The sequence below is a fragment of the Piliocolobus tephrosceles genome, chromosome X, assembly GCF_002776525.5.
Source record: "Piliocolobus tephrosceles isolate RC106 chromosome X, ASM277652v3, whole genome shotgun sequence".
Lineage (NCBI taxonomy): Eukaryota > Metazoa > Chordata > Mammalia > Primates > Cercopithecidae > Piliocolobus > Piliocolobus tephrosceles.
The window spans coordinates 46,292,860-46,310,691 of NC_045455.1; the positions used below are offsets into that span (position 1 = coordinate 46,292,860).

Consider the following 17,832-nt stretch of genomic DNA (forward strand, 5'->3'; position numbering starts at 1 on the left):
TACTTTTATACACACAAATGTGCAATCATTTATTTTTAAAATGCTGCTAATAGACTGACAACTAACCCATTTACATTTTCTCTGCTAAATTCTTGAGTAAACGAAGAGATGAATATGATGAGCCTCCTACTTTTACCTTGAATATCTTATATAAATTCTGCTAATGAAATATTTCATCCCAATATTCTCATCCAACCCGACTGTATAATGTATTGAAATGTTGTTTGTGAACAGAGGCATAAATAATTCAGTCTAGGAATATATTTATGTTGGAAAATTAGATTTAAATAAGCATGGCTATTTTGAGTTATAGGAGTGCAGTGGATATGAGCAGCTTAAGTAATGCAGAAGCACACAGCATTATCATGATTCTTATCCTAGCTCATACTACCCATCAGATTAATAGCACTTTTGCACTTTTTATCACATATTTTCTATGCTGACGATTTCACATGTAACTCCTCAATAAATCAAGATATGCAACTGTGCCTCCGTGAAACCACTTTGCACATAGAATGTAAAAATGTTTTTTAGTACATAATCATAGGCAAACATCATTAGAAATAGCAAGAATAGTGTACAATGCTATGTTTTGTAAAGAGATGGATAGATCACATTTTATTATAGCACAATGATTTGTTTATAGAAATGTAGACTATTATATAATGGCAGTGTTAAGTACAGTTTTATAATGCTTATCAAAATTGTTTGCACTCAGGTATTGTAAGCACAAATAATACTGGCACCTCAAATCAGAGAAGGTAGAAGGCAGGGACTGAATGAGAATGAGGACTCTAGACTAGTTTATGGAACAGATGAAAACTAATTTTGTGACCGGACCTCACCCTAGTAAGAGCAACCTGGTGGACAAAATCAGTGTCCAAAATGTGCATTGAGTTTCAGGAGAAGTGAGGTCCAGAAGATGTGATCTATTAGGCAAACAACATTCATTCATTTATCTATTTAGTCAGCAACTATTGTTTTTCGTGTATTTTGCACTATACTATACAGAGCTTGCAGTATTAGAAGAAAGAGACAAATAAATAAATAAACCTTTAAGATACCAAAAGAAACTGGAATCTAGGCAACAGATAAGAAAATATGCTCAAAGGCATCAGTTCCACTGCTGATGATCAGAACCACCTTTGCCCTCACATCTGCATCCCGGTAATGAGGGCGGGTGAAAGAAGGGTGTGAAGATAATAGGAACCTTCTATGCCAGACTCTGTAATACCCACTTCTGCATCTTCCAATTCATTCTTCTTATAGTTGCCAGAGGGATCGTTTCATAATGCAAATTTGACCAAGAAGAAAAATTGGGATTTATTTCTTGGTGCCAATTATTAACATTATAATTAAAATTCTTTTTACATCAGTTTTTTTAAATTAAACTAGGTGCCATGGGCTGAAACTTCCCAAGATAGCTTTCCACCCAGCTCTATATTATTGTGCTTGGTACAATTTCTGGCACAGAATAGGCACATAACAAGAATGTATTGAATCAATCACACGCTAAGAAAAATGAACCTCAATATTCCCACAAGGAAAACTTTCTTGAGATAAACTGTAAATAGGATGTTATACAGACAAATGAATTGATAGAGAAATTGTAGAAGATAAAAGGATAGACTGATAGAGCAGAAGAATGGGTGGATGTTTAGATGGACTCATAGAGAGGCAAATGTAATCATTTGAGGTTTACTTTATGACCCAGAATATTGTAAAATTTGGTAGATGTTTGTTTGATATTGCAAATCCACATTTGCATTTGCATCATCTTGGCAGAGTATTATTTCCATATACTTTAAGTAGAACATTGTTGAGATAGATAGGGCCTGAAAAGCTAAGCAATTGTTCAAATACTGATTTAAAAGTATATCCTTATACCTTATCTAAACACTATTAACAAATGAGTAGAAAAACAATTTTGATATATTATTGTGATGTGCTTCTCCTACCCTTCCCCCTTCCCTTTCCTCCCCCAAACCCTTTCTCATTCAAGATATTGCTGGAGTCAGCTGCATGAGTGCAGCGTGAAAGGACTAGCTAGTTTGTTGCCATTGTTTTTCTGTTACTGTACATTCATAATGTTTGCTATTGGCTAGCAAATTATGCTCAAATTTTGGATAGACTATGTTAATATGAGGATTATATTAGTCCATTTTCACACTGCTGTAAAGAACTGCCTTAGAGCGCGCTGAGATCACGCCACTGCACTCCATTCTGGGCGACAGAGCGAGACTCCCTTTAAAAACAAAACAAAACAAAACAAAAACAAAACAAAACAAAAAAAACTACCTTAGACTAGGTAATTTATAAAGAAAAGAGGTATAATTGACTCATAGCTCCACATAGCTGATGCAGCGTCAGGAAACTTAAACCATCATGGAGAAGGGAAAGCGCGCATGTCTTACATGGCAGCAGACGAGAGAGTGAGCGAAGGAGGAACTTGCCAAACACTTACGAAACCACCAGATCTCATGGAAACTCACTTACTGTCACAAGAATAGCGTGGGGGAAATCATCCCCATTATCCAATCACCTTCCACCAAGTTTCTCCCTCAGCACCTGGGGATTACAATTCAAAATGAAATTTGGGTGGGAACACAAAGCCTAACCATATCAAGGATTCTATGCTAACCTAAGTATTTAGGAGCCCTGCTTTATAAGTAGATGCAGCAACGTTAGCTGATACAATAGCTATACCAATTTAGTTATGTGATTTGCTATTTCCCTCAATGGCTTATGAGGAGCGACAGAGAAAGGAGGTGACAAAATAACCTGCTGTCCTTAGATATGCTGCCCAGAATTATTCTGGCATCATGATAATTTATCTGCATATTTTGAAGAAGAGGGATTATGTGGAAATACAAATATGCACTAATAAATGAAACGTATGTTAATCTATACAGATAGAAGGATATCGGCCAGGTCCAGTGGCTCACGCTTGTAATCCTGGCATCTTTGGAGGACAAGAAAGGTGGATTGCTTGAGCTCAGGAGTTTGAGATCAGTCTGGACAACATGGCAAAATCCCATCTGTACTAGCAATACAAAAATTAGTCAGGTGTGATGGCACATGCCTGCAGCCCCAGGTACTTGGGAGGCTGAGTTGGGAGGATCACTTGAGCCTGGGGAAGTTAAGACTGCAGTAAGCCATCATTTGCCACTGCACTCCGGCCTGGGTGACAGAGTGAGACCCTGTCTCAAAAAATATATAAATACAATAAAATAAAAGTAATTTGGATTTATAGTGCTAATTATGGTTTTCTGTCGTACTAGTAGAGGAAGTGATTATATAAACAATCTATTGCTTTTTAGTTTTGAACTGTTAAGGGGTATCCAATTTTTAAAGTTTGTTTAAACTGGCATTCAGATTTCCTGGGTATAATCCATGTTCTGCTGACTGAGAATAGTTAAAATAATTTTTAAAGGTGTATTGTGACAACTGCATCTGAGAGGAGTCAAAGAGCTGTTTAGTTTTTCCTTATTTTCTTTTTGTTCTGTCAACAACTCATTTCTCCTCTCCTCAACCTTGAAAAATGGATGTAATAAAATATGACGTAAGTCAAAATAGAATTTTTCATTCATCATTATACAGAAATTGAAATCAAATTAACTTTAAAGTTTTTGGCATTGAAAATGAACAACAGATATTGAGAAGGGAAGCAGAAATTTATTTTCTCCACCTTCCTTTCTGAATCATTCTATTCCCATTATGTTTTTAAGAAGGGGATTTAAAAAGTTGGGAGAATATCAATAAGTACATCAAAAAAGACTACACATTTAAAGTAGACATTAAGCACATCATCAGCATAAGAACCTGAAACACACTGAATATATTGAGGAGATTTTTTGTAACATTGTGCTGACTGCTTTCTCCTCTGTCTTGGGGTTAAAATTAACAGTGAATTCAAAACCACTTCAAGGTATTATAATCATCTAAGGTTTACTTTATGACCCAGAATATAGTAAAATTTGGTAGAAAATCATGTGTACCAACAAATATTGTCTGTAAGGGTAACCGAAATACCGCTACCATTATTTATATGCTTTTAGAAAGTTATATGTTATAAACCAAAATATGAAAATTATTTTCATTTCAAATATATTAGGATCTACCCTAAAACTTTAATTCTTAGAATTCTCTTAGGACAGAATCAGTTTGATAAAGCATGTACATAAATCCAATGTGAGTTTATCAAAGAAAGGCACATTTGGTTTAATATTGAAAATAGTAGTAATGTAACTTAATACAATGACAATTAAATGAATGTCTGAATAAGTATATAAATGATAAAAGTCAATATCCATTATAAAAATGCTCCCCAAACTTGAAAAATAAACTAATGTTGTTAATTTGATAATAAGAATCTACAAAATATTCATAGTCAAATATCGAAATGTTTTGTGTTTTTCATCAGAATGAGAAGAAAAACATGACTGCTAATACCATTTTTATTAGACATGTTAACAGAACAAGTAGCCATGTTAGGCAATTGAAAGAAAGCAAATTGCCACCAATTGGAAAGGAATAAATAAAAATGCCATTATTCAAGATTATGTGATAAATATCTAATAATTTCATATGAATCAAACTAGAAACTGTTAGATTGAAATAATAAGATTGCTATATACTCAGTCAATATGTAAAATTAATTGGGCTAGGCATAGTGACTTATGCCTTTAATTCCAGCTCTTTGGGAAGCCAAGGCAGGTGGATCACTTGAGCCCAGGAGTTTGTGACCAGACTGGGTGACATAGTGAGATCTCATCTCACTAAAACTTGAAAACAATAATAATAAAAATAAAAAGTTAGCCAGGCATGGTGGCACATGCTTGTAGTCCCAGCTACTTTGGAGGTTAAGGTGGAAGGTTTGCTCAGGCACCAGAGCTGGAGGTTGCAGTAAGCCGAGATTTCACCACTGTCTGGGTGACAGACTGAGGCCTTGTCTCAAAACAAACAAGCAATCAAACAAACCCCACTCCCCCCCCCAAAAAAAAAACAAAAACAAAAACAAAAAACGAGCAAACAAAATTTATAAATTTAATGCAGTCTTTTTAAATGAAAATTTTTTTGTGTAGTTTCATTGTGGTTGTGTGTACCTTGGAAACATGATCCTAAAATTTAAATAAAAGTGAAAAGGGTCGTAAGTTCCAAGACAACCTTGAAAAACTATATATAAAAGCTTCTTATTAAATTATTTTAACTAGACATTATAGTAACAATACAGTATAAATAAGTAGACAAATGGAATAGATTTGTGTTCAGAAACACAATCACACATATAAAGAATCTTGATTATGGCAAAGGAGAAACCAAAGAGCAGTAAGGAAAGGCCCGCCGGTATGACAAATGTGGCTGGGTGATTTGGATATCTCATGTGGAAAATCGTAGTCTTATCCTCTATTGCATATTACATTAAATATCAACTCACGCTGGATTTTAGATTTAAATATGACCCATAAAACAATAAAGCTGTTAGAATACAACACAGGAAATCACCTTAAAAAAAAAAATGAGGTGTGAAACATTTCTTAACCTAGACCTACATAGGATCATCTATAAAGAAAATATGACAGTAAAATGTCTTCAAAAGATACCATTAAGAGGGTAAAAAGTTGTTGGAAAGTGAGGAAAATATTTGCAATGCATATAACCAACAAAAGCATTGTTTCCAATATATAGGTAAATTCTAGATATCATTTTTAAAAGAACAGAAAAGCTAGGCAGAAGGTTTGAACAAGAACTCTTATAAGAGGTGATATCCAAATAGGCAATGACTACTGGGGAAAAACAAACAAACAAACAAACAAACAAAAAAAAAACATTGGATTTGGATGGCATTAGTTATCGGGGAAATGCAAATTAAAATTACAATATTACACCATCACCTACCCACCGGAAAGTCTAAGATGAAAAAACACATAATACACATAACACTGCATGTTGGAGAGAATGTAGAACAACTGACACATGCTCGTTACAGTGATGGTAGGAGTGGAGTATAAATTAACACAGCCTCTTTGTAATACCAATTGTCAACATTTACCACATTTCAAAGTATACACTCTCTTTGACCCAGAAATCCCATTGCTATTATCCATCAGAAATGCATACGAAAACATCTGAATGAAAACGTTTATTAGGAACATTATTACTGTTATGCAGTTATAAACAAACAATTTGTATTGAAATTAATTGTTTTATATTTCTAGAAAATAAACAGTTTTAAAAGTCCAGGAACATTTCCTTTGATAATGTCATGAAATCTGGTAAATGTTGGTTTTCTTTACAGGAAAAAAAATAAAAGTATTTATTTTTAGCTAACACTGTTGTCACTCTCGATTGCTCAATTCACATCTAATTTCTTAAAGCTAATTAATATATAGATTTTGTGATTAATATACTTGAAATGTATGTGCCACTCCTTTGAAGCAGGCTATCCATTCTCACAGCATGGATCTTCATTTATTTATTGTTTTGTTTCTTTGGTTTTTAATTTGATTTTGTTCATTTTACAGGCACACCTGCTGGACTATAAATCACTTCTTTATTGTTTAATTTGCTATCTATCTAAATATCTCCTGTACAAACTTGGGAAAAGAAACATTCTCAATTCCATTTGTTAACAAAGTCATGCGTTTATATTTACAACAATTTTCCTCAGAAATGTTAAGGCCAATTATTATCCTTAAAGTATGAAAATGACTCTAATGATTGAAAAATTAATGGTTTCTTAAAAAATTCAATTTGGTTTTACAAAGAGAAATTAACTTTTATTCTGTGACTATCATATGCCTTTAACAAGTTTTCATTTTATAGCTAATTTTAGCTACTATATACTGGCACTTCTTTTGCTTGAAGGCTATAAACTTTAATAGAGTCTCTGATACGGAGCTCACACTCTGACCAGGAAGGCCAAGGTAAGATGCAGGAAAGGCAGACAGCCCAAATACAGTAAGACCCCACACCCACCACCTTATTAAAAAAAAAAAAAAAAAAAGCTGGCAACTAGAGGCAAAAAAAGGCTGCTTAGAATTCAAGGTTTTCAGAAACATGACCTGAAAATGATAGAGTTCACTCTTAGTAATTGTTTGGACAATGCTTATACACCTATAGATTGCTTATTTCATTTTCATGATCATAACTTTGTATGTGCCAGGCTGAGAGGTGAATCCCAGAGTTCCTGAATATAGAAAAATCTATTTAAAGTTATCATTCTGAGAACAAGAACAATGGCTACTGGGAGATTATCTCTTCCTAAATAACTGGGAGAGTATGCCTATGTCAGGTGACTTAGATTTTGTTTTGGTTTGGTTTTACTGGTAAAATATAAATTTAAATATGATTACTATTACCAGATATTAATTAAAAGATAGTTATTACACATTTCAGATATGTTACCTACTACTGAAAACAGACACATCTAATTCAAAGATTTGTATTTTCCAAAAAAAGCATTAAAATTATAAAATTACATTTTAGAAAATTTAAAATACATATGTGTATATTTCTGATTGCAGGTTAGTATTTTTAAAATATGTATCAAAATGTAGGACAAATTAGTATTTTTAAAATTTCCCTTCCAACATTTGAGTTTTACGTGAAGAACTAAACCTCTGGAAATTAGTTTATTATTGCTTAGCACACTAACGTTTGCTATTCTCTCAGTTCCCATGACCTATTGAATAAATGAATAAATAAATAAATAAATAAATAAATAAATAAATAAATAATTTGCAGCATGATAAAGTCTGTTTTGCAGACAATATTTGACATATTTCTATAGAGCTGAATAATAATTAAATGAAGATAATATGACTTCAGAAAAACTGCTTGTGTGACATGGTGGTGACAAAATCCAGACTGTATTCTACGTAAATTATTCACTTTAAAGTTATTTGTACTGGAAACATTTTCTGACAAACAAAAAGCAAATGATACAGTTAACTCCCCTATACTCATTATCCTGCTTCAACAACTATCACACATTTGTTCTTATTGTTTCATCCATTTTTCTGCCCTGTGTCCTTCCTTTTTTCTCCAAAGTTTTGTAGAGAAATTTCCGAACATGTTTTCAACCCAAAATATTATTGAATTATTCCAGAAGCAAACAAAAGTAATAAGGACTTTATTTGTTAATATAACCCCAATGTTATTATTCTGCTAATAAAAACTTCAATAATTGCTTATTAAAAGGTAATGCTTAGGTTATACTGATATTCAAAAACGTCTCAAACATTTTTTAACAGTTAGTATGTTTGAATTAGGATCCAGGTAAGGGCTATATATTTTGTTATATTTCTAATTCACATTTAACTTAGAACAGTTACTTCTTCCTAATTATTTACTCATTATCTTTTGCCATTGATTTATTAAATATTCAGTCAGTTACTTTATAAAATATTCCACATTCTGGACGGAACTATTTTCTCCATTGTGGTATCTTTTATTTTCTCATATTAAAAAATCTTTGCATATTTAAAAATATTTGTGGACAACGTTTAAATATTTTTAAAGGAGATTTTGATGGCACAGATTATGTATTTCTGTTGGTGTGTGTGTCTATATATGTCTGCGTCTATCTGCGATGTTTGTATTTATTAACTGCAGCACTAAAAATTAAATTTTTACATGCCGGGCAGCCTGTGCTTCAAGGTGATCCCGATTTTCTAGCATTCGATCAACACCTCACTTTACACATCATCTTGGCAGTGTACAAACTCCCCAACCACAGTGTGCAAATACACATAACATCGTGGGACATATGAATATTCTCTGTGAAACAGAAATTCCACATCTTCTGTAACAACCTTCTTTATTTTCAGTAAGGTATAGGTATTTTTGTTTATTCATTTGTTTTAGGAGTGTTCAAGTTATAAATGGAATAGGTAAAAAAAAAATGGAGCAGGAAAACAAACTAAGAATTTATTTGTTGTGTTTGTCAGAAAATCCTTTTTCACAGTTTTATTTTATGTTCATTCTTCTGGGTTCTTACCACCCTTTCTGTTTTTGTATCTGAACCTGCAATTGTGGGCCAAAGGCAAAGGTATATTTTCTTCATTCATTCAGAGTACATTCATTAAAGGAGTCTTCAGGGTTTTGCCACTCAAAATGTAAAAATATCTGTATGTGCTATATGGTTATGAAATTTTATTGAAAATAATTTTTGTTTGAATTTAATAACAATAACTTCAGTCTTCTGACTTTGATCTCTTGAATTACTAGTCTCTCCCTCACTGTGAATCCTGATAAGTGTCACTAAACCCAGTTGTATTCATGTTATAATTATTTCCCCAATTTCAGAAGCTATTTTTCTATTCAGTAAACTGAAAGTACCTTCTTACCCAGGGAATCAAACATCCCATAAGCTAACCAAAACTTACATCTTGAGACACAACATTTCCTCAGTCTTTCCTGAACATAGTCATGCTACTTATCTGTTTCCTCAAAGCTGATCATGCATTAAAACAAAAAACAAAACAAAACAATGCAACAACAATAACAACAGCAAAACACTACAGTTATTTTTGCACAAATTTTTCCTTTTTTTTTTTTTTCCTAGCAAATTTAGGCTAGACTTTCAGAATTGGTTTAAAGGAAACTTCATCTATCGAGTATTCCACAATTCTCCCAGATTTTTAATCATTTCTTCTACTTCATTACCATAGCAGTCTGCAAACATCTGTTTGAAATACCCTAATTCTACTGTGGATAATCGTTATTTATATATCTGACACTTTTTTGTAGAAAGACATCATGGCATTTATTTCTGTTGAATGAATCTGCATTCATCTATGAGTCTGGATGCATTTTTAAAATACCTTAAAGTTTAGGAAGCTAGACATTCATGGATGTTCATTCTAGAATACAAGCTGAAATGTTTGAGCCTTTAGAGAAAAATAGTTTCCTTTTTCATGACAGGCTTTGCAAAAAGTAAAATTTTTATATTAACAGTTGAATGTGATTAGAATATGTTATGTACTATTGTCATTGAATTTTAGATATGATCCCAAAACAGACACGTGGACCATGGTGGCTCCTTTGAGTATGCCCAGAGATGCTGTTGGGGTTTGTCTTCTTGGTGACAGATTATATGCTGTTGGTGGCTATGATGGACAGACATACCTCAACACTATGGAATCCTATGACCCACAAACTAATGAGTGGACACAGGTAAGATTGTCATCGGCATAATTCACTTCAAGGATAAGAATTTATTTCATTTTCTTTCTGTGGAGGAAGGGTATACAAACAGTAATCTAGTAAAAGTATCCTAAACCCATAATGATTGCTTTTGTCCAATATTGTGTTAATTTTGTAAAAGGTTCATTAAATTATACATTCTTGTGTACTTTTTATTACTACAATATCAATAAAATATTTATTAAAAAATGACATACATGCTTAATGAGATTTCCATTTTCCACAACAAGAAACAGAATCTGAATTTGAGTTACTGAAGTTAAAAATAAAAGTGTAATATATTGATTCATAAAACCCTAACTTTAGAATGTTTGGTTTTAGAAACAATATAAAGGCTGCAGAAATCAACCTTCTTGGCATTCATTTTTGTTACTGTTTATTAGGTCCATTTTTATCTGTTGCAGAGAGAATTTTCCACCTGGTGGTGCTGCTGGAAAGTCCAAATAGTAATCCCCACAGCCATAAACAGAAAATAACTTTTTAAAAATCCCAGTTCAATTAAAAGAATAAACAAGAAAGGGCTTTGCATAGCCTGTCATGTAATGAGTGCTCACTCCTTGTCAATCATTTTGTCCAGGAAGTTGGAGTAAAAGGACTGGCTTATCTTAGGTGAGGCATTATCTCTTACATACACACTGTAGTTAGAGACTCAGGATCTTTCTAGAATGAAACAGCTCCCATTGTAATCACATAACTAGAGGATGTGTGTTGGTGTGTGTGAGTGTGATGGGAGGATGAGGCCGGGGCAAACTAATTATAGTGGAAAACATCTTAGCTGCATAGCTACTATGGCCGTGCTTATGATGGAGGAAATCGATACATTCTGACTTGTGTCCTTACATATTTGATGTCTCTTTACTTTCATTCTTCTCCAAGTCTCTCAATATTTCTATTATTTCTCACTTTTACCAGAAATCTAAAAGTAAGATACTGTTCAAATAAATCATTTCCATCTAGGAGTGCAGTGCGGCTTCAATTAAGTAAATAATTGAAGCGGGATAATAACCACATCTCCTCATATTGCCTCAGTGGGTGGAAGGATATGATTTTGGTCACAGAAATTGACTACAATTTATCTAAAGAACTTGAACACCTGATTAAAGTACACTTGTTTTAAAGATACTTACTTTTAATGAAACACGATTTCCTTGATTTTGCCAGTTTTGATGGTATGCGTTCAGCAGCAATATTTAGTCAGACTAACTTCAGAGTACAAAAACAAATTCCTAATGGCTAGACTAAGGTACCTGCATTGTGAATTTATTCTCCTCTAAAGGAAAACTCTTGACTTCAACAAAAATAGGTACATGTAGCCAAGTAAGAAAAAAGGAGGAGTAGAGAAAAGAAGGGAAAATATCAAGAGATCTAAGCCTTGTTATTTTCTACATTTTACTTTAATTGCTAGAGAAAGAAGCATTTCGTAATCAAAGAGCACTATATGTAAAAAGAAGTGAGTAATTATTGCTTTTCACATTATTGCACTAAAATTTTGAAGGATATATTTTGACTCTGTACCTTTCTGAGTCCTTAGTGATTCCAAAGCAAACCCTGCATGTATGAATTCATGATTGTTGATTTACTAAGGAAATGTACTAGTTAAATGTGTGTATTTTATAATGTTCCACTTAACAGAACATTAAATAAAGGAAGCTTATGTTTATATAAATGATGTAATATAATATCTGAATACATATTTATAATAAAGAGTCATTATGCTTATCATTCCTCTAAAATTGAAATCAAAACAATGTGGCCGGGCGCGGTAGCTCAAGCCTGTAATCCCAGCACTTTGGGAGGCCGAGACGGGCGGATCACGAGGTCAGGATATCGAGACCATCCTGGCTAACACGGTGAAACCCCCTCTCTACTAAAAATACAAAAACTAGCTGAGCGAGGTGGCGGGCGCGTATAGTCCCAGCTACTCCGGAGGCTCAGGCAGGAGAATGGCGGGAACCCGGGAGGCGGAGCTTGCAGTGAGCTGAGATCCGGCCACTGCACTCCAGTCCGGGCGACAGAGTGAGATTCCGCCTCAAAAAATAAAAAATAAAATAATAAAAAAAAATGAAATCAAAACAATGTATGTAGTAATAATAGGTAAAAGACTCCTAAAGATCATTTTCCTTCATCTATATTTTATTATACTTTTTTGGATTATATAGTATCTTACAAACAGCAAAGTGGCATTTAAAATGTTTTATAACAACTTTAATACAATAAACATTAAATTTAAAACTATTAAATTACTTTAAGATTTTACTTCCATATCTTCTCATTATTTATATTTTTAAGGCTCTCGCGGGATGAGCAGCAGACCCATACAAAATCCCTTTAAAAATTTTCAGGATTCTAGCCTACTTGAAAGGTTTCCTATATTTGCTAAATGACTGCCACTTTCACTTTATATGTCCTATAAGTGGCATAAGTTGATTATCCCATATAAGTTGATAATCACCCACAAAAGGCTGATTGTTAAAATAAATAAGCAAACTACAGTAAAATATCCAAATATGTGGATATTTGGAAAAATACTTAGGTTAGCTTGAGTTGTAAATAGATTAGGAATCGATTGTCAGTCTTGCTGCTTTGTTTTACAGAGAATGTATACACATACCATATGTATAGATACATGTGTGTATCTATGTATGTTTCAAATAAATTTGACTTTTGTCATTTAACACTGGGCTTATTTTTTGTGTTTGATTTGAAAAAATGATGCACGTGCTTCAAGACATAAAAAGAACTTTAACCTATTTCCCCTTGCCTAAGTAAAACTGCCCTGTAATGTATTCTCTTGGTATACTCTGATAGCACTATCAGGCTGCATTCATCTGCAGGTTATAAGGAATCAACGACAATGTTTCATTTATTGTGGGGTCTCCAAAGACTAGCAGAGTTGCTGGCTCAGTGTAGTAGGTAATACGAATGTTTCTCAAGTAAATTGAGAAGTATTGTTGCAACTAGGTATACTTTTTGTGTATGCATTTCATTTATTTGTGCACAATAGATATATAAGATATATTGAGAACGATGTATTGCCAAATTTGTTACAGAGAAGCCTGGTGAAAGATCTACATTCAGCATGACTTTTATTTCATTGGTTCTGTGGCCAACCTTTTTAGGTTATCATACTACTCATGCTGAAGGGTACAACCCCTAGAGGGAGAACAAGGGCAGATTTTTAAAATATATATATTAAATAAATCTGGACCAAGAGGAAAGAAGGATAACTTTTCTTAAACATTTAAAACATACTTATATAGAAAAATACCAAATGTTTAAAATAGCATGATTAATTCTTCGGTAAGAGAATAGCACTATGATAGAACTTAAGTGCACTGGGCAGAGAAATCTTCTTTCAGGAAATATGTGGAATGAGGTCTGACAAATGTATAATAGCTAACCAGATGAAAATATGGGAGTGCTTTGGCTTAAGGAACATCGTTTGTAAGAGCCAGAGGAAGAACATTTTGTATGTCTCACGGATCAAGAAAGAGAATCATTAAGTTTTGAGAGATAGACATGGTTTACATTATGTAACCTGAGCTATGTGGAAGCCTGAAGAAATGGATAGAATTAAACTTGTTGGAGATATATTTAGAGGGCTTGATAATTCAGATTTAGGGTTGAGTGAGGTAAAAAGAAGGGTCAAGGATTCTGTCTTGAACAACTGGGTGGAGATGGGTGTCATTTGCTGACATAAGAAACACAAGGGGAATATCACATTTTGGGTTTTGGAAAAACAGAAAGGATTCATTTTCACATGCACACATACACACAAGCATATATAGAGATAGAGGTATAGATGTAGATGAAGATATAAAGTTAAGTTACTCTATACGTAGTCTAGTACACAGTACTGAGTATTGAATGTACATCAGGTAGCCTTTGGGAAAGTTTCCAAAAATACAATTACCCAATATTAATCCTAAATTTCCATTTAGTGATAGGGTTTGTGCACATATACAGTCATGCGTTCCTTAAAAATGAAATACAATCTGAGAAATCCATCCTTAGGAAATCTCATCATTGTGCACATACTACAGAGCATACTTAGTCCAACCCAGTTGATATGGCCTTCTACACACTGAGGCTGTATGATATAGCCTATTGCTCCTAGGCTACAAAGCTACGTAGTATGTTACCATAATGAGTATTCTGGGTAATTGTAACAGCATAGTGTTTGTGTATCTAAACATACCTAAACATAGCAAAGCTACTATAGAAATGTGGTATAAAAGATAAGAAGAGGTACACACCTGTATAGGGCATTTAACCTGAATGGAGCTTGCAGGACTAGAAACTGCCCTGCATGAGTCAGTGATGGAGTGATGAGTGAATGTGAGGGCTGTGGACATTACTATATGCTACTGTAGACTTGAAAAACACTCTAAACTTAGGCCACACTAAACTTATTTGAAAATATTTTTATTTCTTTAATAATAAATTAACCTTAGCTTACTGTATCTTTTTTTTTAACTTTTTAAACAATTAAATTTTTAAAAACTTTTTGACTCCTTTATAGTAATAGTTACATTAAAGCACAAACACATTGTCCAGCTGTAAACTTTTTTTCTTTATATCCTTATTCTATGAGCTTTTTTCTATTTTCAAAAAAAAAAAAAAAAAAAAAAAACAGCGGTACAACCTGTTTGTTTACACCAGTGTCAACAGAAACATTTGAGTAATGCATTGTGCTTTGATGTTAAGAGGGTTACGACATTACCAGATGATAGGAATTTTTCATCTCCATTATATTATGGGACCACCATTGTATATGTGGTTCATCCATAACCAGAACCTCAAGGATGAGAATGCAGCTATACAGTGCATGACTGTATTTTGTAAATGCTTCTTAAATGACTCTGATGTGAAACAATCCATGAAAATTATTAGATAATAAAAGAAAGACCAGGGAAAGTGCAAGCATTTTGGAGTCAGGTAAACTTAGGTTTGCACACATTGATGCTATGGGATTAAAATGTTATCTCCTGACACTGTATTCACTACTATCTCTCTCATGGACATAACAGTACAAGATGTGATTACGAAGATAACAGTGATGACCTATAAAAACTATTCTTCACACAAATATATCACAAATGTATTCACATGCTCCTCCTTCCCAACTCTCATTTTGTGCAATAATTCTATGAGGAAGACAAGTGATGTTACATTAAATTAGCTTTTACAAATAATCCATTAAAGAATAAAAAATAAATATCATGTGGATTTTTTTAACTTACGGTGGGATGATTGGTAACAACAAATGCATTCAAAATAACTGGTAGAAAACAGAGGTAATTTTCATATTTAGAGTGTAAGAATATGTCCTTTTTCAATCAATAAAATAATGCATGTGATTTGAGGCTACTTTGTTTGCAGCTATTTTATTTCTTATATTTTATACACTTACTTCTCACTCTGAAATAATATCATGTAATTTCTTGTCTACCTTGATATTCTTAGAAAACTGTAATAAAAATTATTGATATCAAAAAGCTCAAATTATCAAAATGTTGGCTTGTCTCCAAAGAATAAATTTTCATTACAAACTCTGTAAAAATTATTGTTTTTAATATATTTCTAACCATTTTCATATTCAGAATTATTAAAAAATACTTAGTTCTCATTCCAGTGATTGTCATAAGATGGAAAATTTTTAATAAGCATGTAGCAATTATAATTATGGCCTATCTATGACAAAATATTGAATTTATTTCATTGCATGTCTCTGTCTAAAATGAATGAATAACACATTTAATTCAATACAATATCTGAGGAAATAACTTCAAAATGATTGCAGTAAGTGTAATAGCTATTTCATCTAAAATATACTCCAAGCTATCACTATGAAATATTATCACAAATGTGTTCGTGCAAGCTCCAGAATAGAGCTTTGATGGAAACTTTTCTATAGCAGGTTAATTTCAATAAAAATCATTAAATACTTTAATACTGTTTTTAGAAACTCCATTAAAATTGTAGGCTTAAAAATGTTCAATATATAAATCATTGCTTTTTTAAAAATACCATTTTCAGTGTTTTCATTTTTATTGTACTACTTCTGGCTAAAATGGGAAAACAAGCACATTTATTTATGATTTTCCTGTATATAATCTTTAAAATATAAGTTGTATATTTTTCTATGACAGTAAAACTTGTCTTAAGTTGTGTTTCATCTTTTTTAACAGATGGCTTCCTTGAATATTGGGAGAGCAGGTGCCTGTGTGGTAGTCATCAAGCAACCTTGACTTACTGATATTTTACTTGGAAAGATTTTACTTGCTGGAGTGGTTATTTTTATACTAAGTGGCAAGAATGAGAACTTCCAGAGATGAAAACTCTTCAAGAACAAGGATCTCTGTAGCATTACCTATTGATGTTGAAAGAGTTAGTAGATTAAACAGAATAGTAGGAAACAAGAAAAGATTAAACTTATACAGGAACAATGTCTGGCCATTGTTAGTTAGTTCGGGAATGGTTATTGGTAATTTGTTTTGTATTATAGCATACAACAACTAGAGTTACCAAAGGCTTGTTTTTTCTTGAGCAGTTGAAAGGAAAGATCAGTATTTGTGACATGGATAATATCATGACCACAGCTCATTCAATCATTTTGTAGTCTATGGCAATATCCAAGAGATTGCCAAGAGTAGAGGACAGAATATTTCATCTGACAGAATCTGATTGGTTTACTGTTTTTCTAATCATATGTGGTCACACTGGGAAGCAGAATTATGCTTTATTAAAGTAAACCTGCTTCTGCCTCATTTTCCTAAGCTATGAGAATGATTAGAGAAACAGATTCATGCTTGTATCTTGCATTCCGAAAACAAACTGTCCTGCTAATCAAAGCTGCATATTTCATCAGAGATAATGGTTGAATTTTATTGCAACCATACTGGCAATCTGAAACTGATAAACACAAAGGATTGTTTTCATTAGGCTTACCATGTTGCTTTGCTTTTTTAACACACTGAGCCAAAGATTCAGTATAATTATTAGGCTTTTGCCTTATGTTGAGTTCAGTGTAAGCATGGAAGCTAGTGATTCTGAATGTTATGTATATCCACTGCATGTTGAACTCCTTTAGCATTTTGTTCTTAAACAAACTTAGAATATCAAAAGAAAAATATATGATCCGTTAAGTTAGAGTGTTTATGATTATTGCTAGAAAGAAGGAAGACTTCATATTCTCATCACCCATTTTTCAATCTTGTTACATTGATCTGTACATTATTTTAAGCCACATGTTTGTAATTGTTTAAAACATAAAGTGGAAACATTACACAATGTCCTTAATAAATAGATCCATGTAAATTTTAATTACAGTTAATAAATGATCAAAAATTTGCATTTATCAGTGTATTTTTTAATAAATTTTAAATCAAATATAAGGTTAAAGTCAACAAGGTATGTACAGAGACAGGCAATTATATTGTCTGACTTTTCAAATTTAAAGAAGTATGTATCTCCATAAAAACATAATACTTATGCTGATGCCAAATGTAATTTTAATTATTGTTTCTTCTGTATTCACCCACTTGAGACAGTTATCATTGGTGCCCAGAAAACATACATTGCTTAATAAGAGTACTAAGACTAGTGTAGGAGCTAGAAGAG

The 17,832-nt window shown here is 32.8% G+C and overlaps 1 protein-coding gene across 2 annotated transcripts in view; it reads left to right on the forward strand.

The window, feature by feature from the left end:
• Positions 1-17,569, forward strand: part of KLHL1 (kelch like family member 1) — a 414,035-nt gene extending 396,466 nt beyond the window's left edge. The window contains exons 9-10 of one of the 2 annotated variants that reach the window (XM_023185609.1): positions 10,008-10,179; positions 16,401-17,569. In XM_023185609.1, the coding sequence (XP_023041377.1) occupies positions 10,008-10,179; positions 16,401-16,460 (232 nt within the window). In that variant the 3' untranslated portion in view covers positions 16,461-17,569. The remainder of the gene's footprint in view (positions 1-10,007; positions 10,180-16,400) is intronic. The other variant, XM_023185603.1, reaches the window with a different exon arrangement.
• The last annotated feature ends 263 nt before the right edge of the window (positions 17,570-17,832 follow it).